The 12,507-nt window shown below is 57.7% G+C and overlaps 1 protein-coding gene across 1 annotated transcript in view; it reads right to left on the reverse strand.

Annotated features, from left to right (window-relative positions):
* Window positions 1–1,257: 1,257 nt before the first annotated feature.
* The window catches only part of SRRM3 (serine/arginine repetitive matrix 3), an 85,675-nt gene continuing 74,425 nt past the window's right edge, over window positions 1,258–12,507 (reverse strand). Inside the window, exons 12-15 of the mRNA XM_015133287.3 lie at window positions 6,786–7,150; window positions 5,707–5,931; window positions 5,479–5,616; window positions 1,258–2,928 (exon numbers count right to left, since the gene is read on the reverse strand). Coding sequence (XP_014988773.2) covers window positions 2,700–2,928; window positions 5,479–5,616; window positions 5,707–5,931; window positions 6,786–7,150 — 957 coding nt within the window. The 3' untranslated portion in view covers window positions 1,258–2,699. The remainder of the gene's footprint in view (window positions 2,929–5,478; window positions 5,617–5,706; window positions 5,932–6,785; window positions 7,151–12,507) is intronic.

Raw genomic sequence — 12,507 nt, forward strand, 5'->3', positions numbered from 1 at the left:
GGAGGCTGAGGCAGGAGAATGGCGTGAACCTGGGAGGCGGAGCTTGCGGTGAGCTGAGATCCGGCCACTGCACTCCAGCCTGGGTGACAGAGCGAGACTCCGTCTCAAAAAAAAAAAAAAAAAAAAAAAAAAGAAATACAGGCCAGGGGCAGTGGCTCATGCCTGTAATCTCAGCATTTTGGGAGGATCGATTGAGCTCAGAAGTTCGAGACCAGCCTGGGCAACATGGTGAAACCCTGTCTCTACCAAAAAAATACAAAAATTAGCTGGGTATGGTGGTGCATACCTGTAGTCCCAACTACTAGGGAGGCTGAGGTAGGAGGATTGCTTGAGCCCAGGAGGTCGAGACTGCAGTGAATGGAGATCATGCCACTGCACTCCAGCCTGGGCAACTGAGTGAGACCCAGTCTCCAAGTTTTTTTTTTGTTGTTTGTTTTTTTGAGACGGAGTCTCGCTCTGTTACCAAGGCTGGAGTGCAGTGGTGCAATCTTAGCTCACTGCAATCTCCGCCTCCTGGGTTCAAGTGATTCTCCTGCCTCAGCCTCCAGAGTAGCTGGGATTACAGGTGCGTGCTACCACGCCCAGCTAATTTTTGTATTTTTAGTAGAGATGGGGTTTCTCCATCTCTACTAAAATGGTCTCGAACTCCTGACCTCAGGTGATCCATCCACCTCAGCCTCCCAAAGTGTTGGGACTACAGGCGTGAGCCACCGCGCCCAGCTGTGGCCACCTTTTAAATGCTCACTCTATGCCAGTCACAGTCACCAAGCTGAGGACTATCAGAATATTTCATGCCCACCTGATCTCAACCCTGTGTCACATGGCTGGGAGGCACAGGAGCCAGGACACATGCCCACATGCTGCCTGTGACTGTGTCCCAACCACTATGCGACACCCCACCATGTCGTGAGGGTCCCCTGTGCCTGTGTCCACCCTGTGTCTCCTCCCTGTACCCCGTCCCCACCCACTGCTGAAGGTAGTCTGGGTGTTTGGACTCAGGCAGCCCACCCTGCGGGGTGTTCAAAGTCCACCGGGCCTCCAGGCTGGGAGGAAGTTCCCTTTGGGTCCCTGTTTTAGCCTCAAGCTCAGAGGCAGGGGGATAGACACACTGGTTCCTGGATGCCAGCTCTTCTCTCTGGGGTCCCAAGGAGCAGTCTGAGCCTTTCTCCTTCCTTGGAGGAAGACCCCCAGCCCCGCTGCCCTCCTGAATCTCCCGGGGTGCCCACATGCACAGAGGCCTGGTCTCACCACCTGCCATCCGGGCACCAAGGGTTTTATTCGAGTCCAATTTTTATCCGCACCGCGGAGAAAGAGGGAGGGGGGACACAGAGAAAGCAGGGAACCCGGACCAGACCCCAGACCCCTCCCCCCACTGGAGCCCGGGGCATCTGCCTGGTTGGGCCAAGGAAGACTTTGTGAGATCCCTGAGGGCCCCAGGAGGAGGGGGCTGGGAGCAGCAGAGGAGGACTGGGGGCCACCACTTCCCCATGGATGCCCCAGGCCAGGGCCCTCAGTCTCTTTCCTCCCCTCCCTTCTGAGGGCTACAGCCTCCATCTCTGCAGAGGCTCGTCTGACCACGGCCCCATCAGACCCCCAAGGTACTCCCTCAGCAGGTCCAAAGCACATGTTATCCTATGCCTGTGACCCTGGGCTGCCATCCAGTCCACGTCCCAGACCACGGGCCCATGCTGCCCTCCTCTTGGGTGGGGCTGGGGGCATTACTGACCTGTCACCTGCTCCCACCCCGGGGGTCTGTCTCTACTCCCTGGGGGCTGCTCAGTCAGTGGACAACTTAGATTTTTCTCTTTCCTACAGATTCCACCCCCCATCTACCCCTTTCCTCTCCCACCTCTTGACTGAACCCCTTTTGACCTCAGGGTCAAATGTACCTGAGGTCTGTACCCCCCCACCTCTTGTCATGCAGAAGTCCTGGCTGGTAGGACCTCAGCCCAGGGCACGGGGTGAGGACAGCCTGGCCTGGAGAGGTCAGACCAAGAGTGAGGCGCCTAGCTCCCCAAGGCTGGGATTTTGGGGGCCACCGGTCTGGGCACTCCTGGGTCAGTGGAGGAGCTTGGGGGAGGCTGTGGGGCCAGCCACCAGCCCTCAGCCAGGGTCCTCCTGCAACCAGCTCAAAAGGACGCAGCTCCCCAGCTTGGATGGGGGTGCACCAAGGGTTAGGCTGTTCTTTCTGTCTAGCTCTGATCCCGTGTGCCGTACCACCTCCTCATCTGCCCAGTGATAAGAGAGGAGTGGAGGGAGCTGTGCAGTGGGGAAGAGGAGCTCGCACGGCTGGCACCTTGTAAGGTGTCCCTGGCTGCACTGAGCTAAGGTGAAGTGACAGAGCAGATCGTGGACTCTGGTACCATCCACCAGCAGCAGTCCCCAGCCTGGTGAGTTGGCATCAGCAGGAAGGGGGATGGGGAGATCCCTGTGTTCGTAACGGCTCTTTGTTCCCCGGGCACAGTAGGTGGACACGAGGTGGGAGAGGACACCCATAGAAGCAGCACATCTGGCTTCTCCTTGTCCACCGGGTGCCCACCCTCAAAGTCTTCCCTGGTCCCATCTGCCCATGCACTGGCCCTGAGACCTCTTTGTAGCCTTGGGGGCAAGGAGGTACAGCCCCCTCCCCGCCGGGGTCCTGGGGCCCGCCCCTCGCCTCTCCCAGTGCCAGGGGGGCACCAAGCTGAGTCTGTCTGGGCTCAGAAGCCCCCGCTCTCAGAGCTGCTCCGGCTGTGGTAGCTGGGACTGGGGGTCCTCGAGGGGCTGCGTGTCCGGCTGCGGGTCCCGTGACTGCGACTGCGGTAGCTCTCATGGCTGTGGCCAGGGCTGGGGCTGCGGCTGTGGCTCCGGGTGGAGTAGTCGCTGCTCAAGCAGCTGGAGGAGGAAGAGGGGCTGGGCCGGTAGTACGGAATAGGACGCTTGCGGGCGCTGCCGGGAAGGAAAAACTGATTACAGGCCATCCCAGACCCTGAGAACCATCCCGGCAGCGGCCAGGGCTTCCTGCCTCAGTTTCCCCTGAGCCCTGGCCTTAGCGACACCTGCCTCCTCCAAATGGAATCTGACGGTCAGTGGTTACTTGCAAATTCCATGTTGATCGTTTTGCTTTTCTTCACCTATCTGCAGGGAAAGGAGCCCATGTTTCTGCCCGATCCAAACACTTGATAATAAATACTTGTTGAGGCTGGGCACGGTGGCTCACGCCTGTAATCCCAGCACTTTGGGAGGCTGAGGCGGGCACATCACTTGCAGTCAGAAGTTTGAGACCAGCCTGGCCAACATAGTGAAGCCCTGTCTCTACTAAAAATACAAACATTTGCCGGGCATGGTGACACGCACCTGTAATCCCAGCTACTCGGGAGGCTGAAGTGGGAGGATGGCTTGAACCCCAGAGGCGGAGGCTGCAGTGAGTGGAGATTGCGCCACTGTACTCCAGCCTGGGTGACAGAGCGAGACTCCGTCTCAAAACAAAACAAAACAAAACAAAACAAAAACTTGTTGAATGAATGAAACTTGCAAATATGGATGGTTCCCATCACCCAAGCAGGTGTGGAAGTGTCTGTGACTACATCCCAGCCCTGCCTCTCTGTTTCCGTCCCCTCCGCAATCAAGGAGTTTGTTGCTTTCAGGTCACTCAAAAGGAACAAGGAGGAGAGTCCTGGCCGCTGCTCCCCACGCCCACGGTCTGGTTCAGTCCCGCCGGCCCCACTCTTCACTCAGCTACCTCCCACTGGCCCAGAGTTAGTTGGAAGCCAGGAGGCTATGACCCAGAGAAGAGAAAAGAGAGGTTAAGGGGCAACACCGCCCCGTCGCAGGGTTAATTCTGAGGAAGAAAACAGGTATACATTAGTGGAGGAGGAGGCAGCCTGGGAGAGGGGCTGAGTGGGTGCCAGGTGGAAGGTGTGAGGGCCTGGCATACGGGCAGGGTGTGTGACCTGTTTGGGGGCGTCCCCAGCCTGGTGAATTGGCATCAGAAGGAAGGGGGGGGCAGGAAGATCCCTGAGTTTGAAATGACTTTGTTCCTTGGGCATGGTGGCTGGACAAGAGGTAGGAGAGGACATCCGTTAGAAGTAGCACAATCTGGTCGGGCACGGGGTCTCACGCCTGTAATCCCAGCACTTTGGGAGGTCAAGGTGGGGTGGATCACCTGAGGTCAGGAGTTCGAGACCAGCCTGACTAACATGGTGAAATTTAGTGAAACCTCGTCTCTACTAAAAATAAAAAAAAAATTAAAAAAAAAATTAGCTGGGCATGGTGGCAGGTGCCTGTAATCCAAGCTACTTGGGAGGCTGAGGCAGGAGAATCACTTAAACCTGGGAGGTGGAGGTTGCCGTGAGCCAAGATCGTGTCATTGCACTCCAGACTGGGTGACAAGAGCAAAGCTCAGTCTCAAAAAAAAAAAAAAAAAAGAAAGAAAGAAAGAAAAAAGTAGCACAATCTGGCTTCTCCTTCAAGGTGGTCTGGCTTTGAGCTCTAGGGCAATGCCCCCCCGCGCTTCTTGGTTACCTGGATCACCAAGGATTAGGAGGGACTAGTTTGAGAATCATACCCTGTTAGAACGGAAAGGTTGCTCATGAAACCCTGGTTATTGTACAGGTGACAACTGAGGCCTAGAGAGGCACACCGATCTCCCAAGGCTGCCCAGCAAGGCAGTGTTGGGCTCAGAACTTTTTGCTTGTGTTCCCCCCACTCCCCGCCAGTGTAATCTAGGGCTTCAGGGTGATTTCCACAAAGGCAATCCATAATGTCACCCGGAGACCCAGGCCCAGACACTTCCAGTCCTAGCAGAGAAACTGATCATGGCTTCACCAGCCACGCCCTGGGCACAGCCCCACAGCTGTGTAGGGCAAAGGAGTGTGGCTGGCTCCTCTGACAGCTGCCCCAGAGACCAGACTGCTGTGCCCCCTCCTCCAAATCCCCCAGGTTAGTGAGAAAGAGAGAGGCAGACAGACGGACAGCTGACCAGGGCCAGACCAGCTCACTTGGGTATCTCCCAGGCAGCCTGTGCAGAGGGGTCCGCCTGGCCCCCAGGCTGACCACAGGCCACTCAGCAGGCTGGACCTTGAGATGAAGGAGAAAAGGAGACATCATTGTCCGGAGACGATGTAGGGAGGGCAGGAGGGGCTCCGGAGGGATGGAGGGACTCTTGCAGAGCTAAATTCCATGCCGGCTGCTGCTCACCCAGACCGAAGTACAGAGCTCCCTCCCCTTCATGGGCCCTCAGGCCCCCACCGGGACCCTTCCCTCTGAGGCCTCCTGCACCTGTCTCTCTGATCGCCCCGAGCACCTCCAGTTCTAGCCCCCTCCTCCCCTGGCCCCCTACCCTGGCAGAACCCACTCATTGTCCTTTAGCCCCTTCACCCCCCTCCCTGTGCCAGGTTCAGTGGATCCTCGGAGAAGGACCCCGGGCCGAGGTCTCTGTCCCTGATCGGGGTCAGCGGCCCCAGCCCTGAGTCCCCGGTCCCGCAAGACCCTCCATACCTGGTGATGCGCCGCGGCTCCATGAAGCTCGGCGAGTCCCGGCGCCGCTTGCGGATGGGCGAGTAGCTGCGGGAGCGGCGCCGGGCGCGGGCGGCCTCGGCCTCGGAGTGCCTTGCGCGGCCCTCGCCGTCCTTGTCCCTGCGGGGCCGGCCCGAGGTAAATGAGCGACGCGACCCGGCCGCTCCATCCCGCCGCCGCCCCGTCGGCCCTGTCCGGGCGGACACTCACCGGCTGAGGGGCTTCTTGGGCGAGGGCGAGCGGCTGGGGCTGCGGGGCCGCTTCTCCGCGGAGCGCGAGCGCGATTTGGAGGGCGAACGGCTGGAGCTCCAGGAGCGGGGGTGCGGGCCGGGGCTGCGCGAAGAGCTCTTCCCTTCCGGGCCGCCGCGCCGGCCGTGCGCGCCCGGGGACGGAGAGGTGCTGGCGGGCCGCGCGCGCGGGGGCCGCTCCTTGGCCCTGGAGGAGGAAGACGGCGCAGGACAGGGTTCAGCACCCGGGAAGGGGGCTGGGGGCGGGGAGGGTTCCCTGGGGCGGGGCTTAGGCAGAGGGGCGGCGTCCGTGTAGTTTGTGTTCAGTTTGTGCGGAGTGCGCAGTGAACGCGGAGCCTAGTGAGGGGCAGGGTTCAGTTTAGGGAGAGCCCCGTGAGGGGGGCGTGTTAGGGGAGATCAGTAGAGGAAATTGGTCTGCGGGATGGTGGGGAGAGTGATCAGTAAACGGGAAGCCTCATGGGAGGAGAGGGGGTTCCCGGGAGCAGTGATCAGTAAGGGGAGAGGGATCTGCTGTGGGGAAGGGGTCAGGATAACCGGGGGTAGTTCAAGGTTGGGGGAGGGACCTCCATGGAGGCTTGACATCAGTGGAGGGGGACTGGGATCAGTGTGGGGAGGGAAACTCCCTGGAGTTTGGAGGTCAGTGGAGGGGGTGTAACTCCCTAGGGAGAGTTGGGGTTCCCCCTGTGAGAGGGGAGTTGGGATCAGTGTGGGGAGGAAATCCATGGGAGGATCCATGGGGTCCATAGGGATTTGGAGTCCATGGAGAGGGAGGGGAGCCCCGTGGGGGTTTGGGATCCGTGGGGGGTTGGGATCTGTGGGGCGTAGATCACTGGGGAGGGTGGGATCCGTGGGGGGTAGCTCATGGGGGGGTGGAATCCGTGGGGGTAGCTCCGTGGGGGGGTTGGGATCCGTGGCGGGGGTTGGGATCCGTGGTGGGTAGCTCAGTGCGGGGAGGGATCCTGTGGGCCGGTATCCGCTAGTGGAGGGGAGCCCTGTGCGGGATGGGGGCGGGAATCCAGCTCGGGGTCCGAGCACGCTCACCGTTTCCCGTGTCCGCCGTGGCCTCGCTCGGAGCCGGGCTCCGGCCCGGGGCCGGGGGCGCCGCCGCCGCTGCCGGAGTCGCTGCTGGAGTGGGCCCTGCTGAGCGAGCGCGACGAGCCCCGAGGGGGCGCGGGCCGGGCGCGCCGGCGACCCCTGCGGCGGGGCGCGGACGCCGAGGACCGCGAGCGCCGCCGCCTCCGCCGCCGCCGCCGCCGCCGCCTGCCCGCCCCGCCCGCCGCGCGGCCTCCGCGACCTTGGGACGACGGCGCCGAGCGCGGGCTCGGGCTCTCCTTCCCCCGCGCGGGCGGCGTGGGTGCGGCGGCCGCCGCCTTGTCACGGGCCCTGGGCGAGGGCGAGTTGGGCTTCTGACGGGGAGAGAGGCAGAGAGGGCACGGAGGGGGGAGAGGGAGACGAGAGAGACAGAGAGAGAGGAGAGAGAAGACAGAGAGACAGGAGAGAGAGGGAGAGAGAGGAGAGAGAGAAAGAGAGAGAGAGAGACAGACAGAGACAGAGAGAAAGAGGAAAGAGGAGGGAGAGGCAGAGAAAGAGAGGAGAGAAAGAGACAGAAAGAGCGAGAGACAGAGAGAGAAAGAGACGGAGAGAGAGAATGGAGAGAGACAAGAGACAGGGAGAGAGAGAGAGACAGGAGAGAGGGAGAGAGAGAAGAAAGAAAGAAAGAGAGAGGGAAGAGGCAGAGAAGAGAAAGAGGAAGAGAGAAAAAGCGGGAGAGAGAGAGAGTGAGAGGGACAGAGATGAGAGAGGGCGAAAGAGCGAGGGAGATGAGAGCGAGAGGAGAGAGCGAGACAGGAGAGAGAAAGGAGAAGGAAAAAAGGGGGGAAGAGAGAAGGGGACAGAGACAGTGAGAAGAAGAGACAGAGGAGAGACGGGGCGGGGTGGGGGACAGGAGAGAGAGAGAGCGAGAACGAGAGAGCGAAAAGAGAGAAGGATGGAAGCCAGGGAGAAACAGAAAAAATCCAGACAGGCAGGGGACAAGAGTGGAGGCAGAGAGAGGACAGAGCAAGAGGAGCGAGAGGTTGGGGTGAGAGAGCGGGCGGGTAGGGTGGGGGAGAGAAGGAGAGAGGGCTTTCACCGGGCCCGGGCCGGGGGCTGCCAGTCCCGGAGCATCGCACACACGGTTCCCCGCGCCTGCCCTGCCTCTGCCTCTCCTGGGTGTCCACCTTCTGGCCTCAACAGTGCAGCTCATGCAGGGTTCTTGGCATGCAAAACACAAGAGGGACGGAGCGGTGGGGGGCGGGGGCCAAAGGGGGAGGGTCTCCAGGACAGGCGTCGGGGCTGGCATTGCCCCCCGATGGGACGGACGATTCCCGGCAGAGAGAAGAGAGAGCGGCACCGGGAGCGGGGCCAGGGCCAGCCCACCAGGCCGGGCCCCCAGCGCTTGGGGGTGGGCGAGGGGATGGAGGGGGGGCGTCACACGGCACACAGATGGGGGAGGGGGCGAGGGGGACAACTGAACTCAAAACTGAACCGAAGAAAGGAAGGAAAAACAGAAATAAAAAAACAAAATCCACAAATGTCATTAGATACCAAAAATCAAAAACAATATCTGATCCTGGGGAACCTGACATTTTTCTGTTAATATTTTTTTTTGTTTTGTTTTCCGGCCCTGCAGAGAGCTTTGGAGCTGTCAGTAGCACCCGACTGTCTTTCTGTTTCTCTCTTTTCTTTTTCTTTTTCTTTCTTTTTTTTTTTTAAGTTCTGATTTTTAAGTCCCTCTTGGTTAACGTCCACTTACCAATAAAGTGGCACTTCCTCCTTTAGTAGGTAAGGTGTGTAAGAGAAGGGAAAAGTGTGGTAGTATAAGTTCATCATTAGATTCACAAAAATGCAAGAGAGAGATAGAGAGAGAGAGAGAAACGCAACCACCCCATTCTAGGCCTGAGAGGAGGCCACGCCACCTCTGGAGGAAGGGCTGGCAGCGCCCGGCTCCTGAGTGGGCACCTCTTAGGTGACCGCTGGATAGAGATGGCAAATGTTTTTCCAAAAGTGGAGTTAGGACACAAGGATTGGAACACAGAAAACCAGGAAGGTCACCTGGCACCATCAAAAGGGCCCTGGCTGGGATTCAGGAGTCTGACAGCCTGCCTCTATCTCACCGAACGACCCTGGCCACGTCACTTCCCCAGTCTGGGCCTCAGTTTCCCCATCCACAAAATGAGAGGGTTGGCTTTTGCTTCCTGATGTCCCTTCCAGGGCAAAGATTCCAGGATTCTCTGCATGCCCCCTGCCCATCCTTCCCGTCTCCCTCCCTACACAGAGCTGATCCCCCCTCCTGTCCTTGGCCCTCCATCTAGTAACAGTTGACTGCCCTTGTCTGTTTATAGGTCTGCTCCTCCCTGAAAATCCTCCGATCACCACTCCCAACTTGACTTTGAGCACTTCCAGGGTAGATGTGGTATCTGATTCACCTCTGTACCTCACTTTTTATCACAGAACTTGGCGCCTAGTAAAACCTTGATTCTGTTTGCTAAGGAAGGAAGAGTCCTAGAAGCCAGGTGGTGCCTGGACCAAGCTCTTTTGGCAGGCTGTTTCTTTTTTCTTTTTGAGAAGGCGTCTCACTGTCTCTCAGACTGGAGTGCACTAGCGTGATCTTGGCTCATTGCAACCTCTGCCTTCCGGGTTCAAGCAATTCTCCTTCCTCAGCCTCCCAAGTAGCTGGAACTACAGGTGTCTGTCACCACGTCTGGCTAATTTTTGTATTTTTAGTAGAGATGGGGTTTCACCGTGTTGGCCAGGCTGGTCTCGAACTCCTGACCTCAAGTGATACTCCCTCCGGCCTCAGCCTCCCAAAGTGTTGGGATTATAGACGTGAGCCACTGAGCCCAGCCATTGGCAGGCTGTTTGGATGAGAAGACAAAAGCTGCTGCCACCTCTTAGGGCACCTTGCTGCCAGGGACTAGAAGGAGCACGGTTTCCTTAGCATGGCACTGGGTGTTTCCTGCAGAGGGCAAGGTGGTGCCCAGGCCTTTCCTGCAGGGCTGGAGTTGAGCTGAACATGGAGGTAGAACCAGGAGGTCAACCTCATGGGTGGAAAGGCACAGATGGCTCCTGATTGGTGCCTACAGCAGCCAATGAACACTAGCCATAGCTGCCCAAAGTCAATCAGGCCATGAAGACCTGTCCTGGGAGAGCTTAATGTCTCCATTTGGGGCAGAGGTAGGCATAAGTGGACACAATGGATGTTACCTAGTATTGGGGTGCCCCTTTGAGCACCCCTGACTCTCCTGATCACAAGCTCACCCCTCACCCTAGGCTAGGAGAATTGGAGGCTGAATTGGCTCCTCTTTTTTTTTTTTTTTGAGACAGAGTCTCACTCTGTTGCCCAGGCTGGAGTGCAGTGGCATGATCTTGGCTCACTGCAACCTCCGCTTCCCGGGTTCAAGTGATTCTCCTGCTTCAGCCTCCCAAGTAGCTGGGATTACAGGTGCATGCCACCACGCCTGGCTAATTTTTGTATTTTTAGTAGAGACGGGGTTTTGCCATGTTGGCCAGGCTGGTGTTGAACCCCTGACCTCAGGTGATCCACCTGCCTCGGCCTTCCAAAGTGCTGGGATTACAGGTGTGAGCCATCGTGCCTGGCCTTGGGTTGACTCCTCTGAGATGGCAGTTCTATTCCCAACAGGAGACCCTCAGTCCCCTGACACATACTCCCGCCACTCCAGAAGGCAGCCAGTGCCCCAGCACTTTCAAGCGCCCCCAGCTCATTCTTTTCCCTCAATAGGAGGCAAATGAGAAAGTTTCTGGGATTGTCATATTTGCCATTTCTGTCCTATACTCTGGGTTGTCAAAGAGTGCAAAGTGAACACATATGAAGTGGGAGAAGCTTGGGAGCCAATTCACAGTAGCCCACAACTCAAGGTGACACTGGTCTCCTTCTTTAAGAAATCTTTGCTTGCTACTTTGGTTACGGGAGGTAGTGTGGCAGGGCTTAGGAATAAGCCTGGCTCTGAACCCTGACTCCAACTCTGAATTTGGATCTGAGCCAGCTACTTCCTTCCTTTCTTCTCTTTCTTTCTCCTTCCTTCCTTCCTTCCTTCCTTCCTTCCTTCCTTCCTTCCTTCCTTCCTTCCTTCCTTCCTTTCTTCCTTCTTTCCTTCCTTCCTTCCTTTTTTCCTTTCTTCCTTCCTTCCCTCCTTCCTTCCTTCCTTTTTGTTGTCTATTTATTTGTTTTGAGACAGAGTCTCACTCTGTTGTCCAGGCTGGAGTGCAATGGTGCAGTCTTGGCTCACTATAACCTCCACCTCCCAGGTTCAAGTGATTCTCCTGCCTCAGCCTCCTGAGTAACTGAGGGATTACAGGCGTGAGCCACCACGTCAGGCTAATTTTTTTGTATTTTCAGTAGAGATGGGGTTTCACCGTGTTGGCCAGGCTGGTCTTGAATTCCTGGCCTCAAGCGATCCACCTGCCTCGGCCTCCTAAAGTGCTGGAATTACAGGTGTAAGCCACCACGCCTGGCCTGAGCCAGCTGCTTCTGACTCAAAGAAAGGAGCTAACAGTAGGCGAGGAAGACCACGGGCCATGATGGGTCCTTCCCACAGATGCTGCAGAGCCCTCCTGACTTCCCACCACCTTATGCTGAGAGTGGGGTGGGAGTGTTAGGAGCCAAAAGGGTCTAGGTTGGGTGGCTGTTCACCCCCATCATGGTCCTGTCCCCTACCATGAAGGTCCAAGCCCCCAGGTCCAATCCCCTGTGCTGATCTGGATACTGCTATTTTTGAAGACCAAGTTCTTCCCTACTTCCTTCTCATCTCCTCCAAGTCACGGGCCTGCCATGGCCCAGATGATAGTCATTGGAAAAGTGGAACATCCTGAAATTGGCCTTGGTAAGAGTTTGCTGTGAGACCTTAAGGGGGTCACCTGACTGTGGGGAGCCTCAGTTTCCCCATTGGTAAAATGGTGATAAGCGGAGTCTTTGCTGGGTCAGCCTATATTGGGATTGGGAGACTCTTTTCAGAGCACAAGCAACTCATGGTCTCTTCACTGGGTCAGAGCAGTGCAGGAAGGACTGGGGGATCCTACGGGGTGTCCACCAAGTACCAAGATAGCAGAGGATGGGAGGAAGGCACCTCTCATGTCCTCCTCCACCCATCCCTCTGGAAGTCTTCAGGAAGGGGTCACCATGCGCCTGCCAGAGTCTGAGCCTCGTCCTCAGCTTGGCTGGGTCTCATTCTTCCTGGGAATTGAGGAAGATCTAAGGCCAAGCGCTATGGGATTTCATAGGATGCTCAGAGACCTCCAAACCTCCCTTCCAGGAAGCTGCTCTTTGTGCCTTGGTGCCTCTTGCAGGGATCTCCTCTCCCCACCTTCCACCCACAGCCTGGCTAATGCCTATTGGCATCCCTACCCTCAGCTCCAGGGCGCCTTCTCCAGGCTGCATCACATCCGCTTCTCTATGATCCCACAGAATCTGGTTCCTTCCTTCCCATAGGGACTCTGCCAGGCTGTGCTAGCCAGGGGGCTGCTGTGGTGAGCAGGAGCTTCCCACTCACATTTCAGCTTTTTCCCTCCATCACACTCAGTGTTCTTCATCTGTCCTCCATCCTGGGAGGCCCAGGTCGGCCTGCCTCTCTCCTGGCACGGACATCCAAATGGGGCCTGGCACAGAGGAGGTGCTGGGCACATGTCTGCTTAGTGTGTGTGGGAATGAATGAATGAATGAGTGAGTGAGTGAATGAGGGATCTCGCCTGCCTCTGAGCTGTGTTC

This window comes from Macaca mulatta, chromosome 3, assembly GCF_049350105.2.
Source record: "Macaca mulatta isolate MMU2019108-1 chromosome 3, T2T-MMU8v2.0, whole genome shotgun sequence".
Lineage (NCBI taxonomy): Eukaryota > Metazoa > Chordata > Mammalia > Primates > Cercopithecidae > Macaca > Macaca mulatta.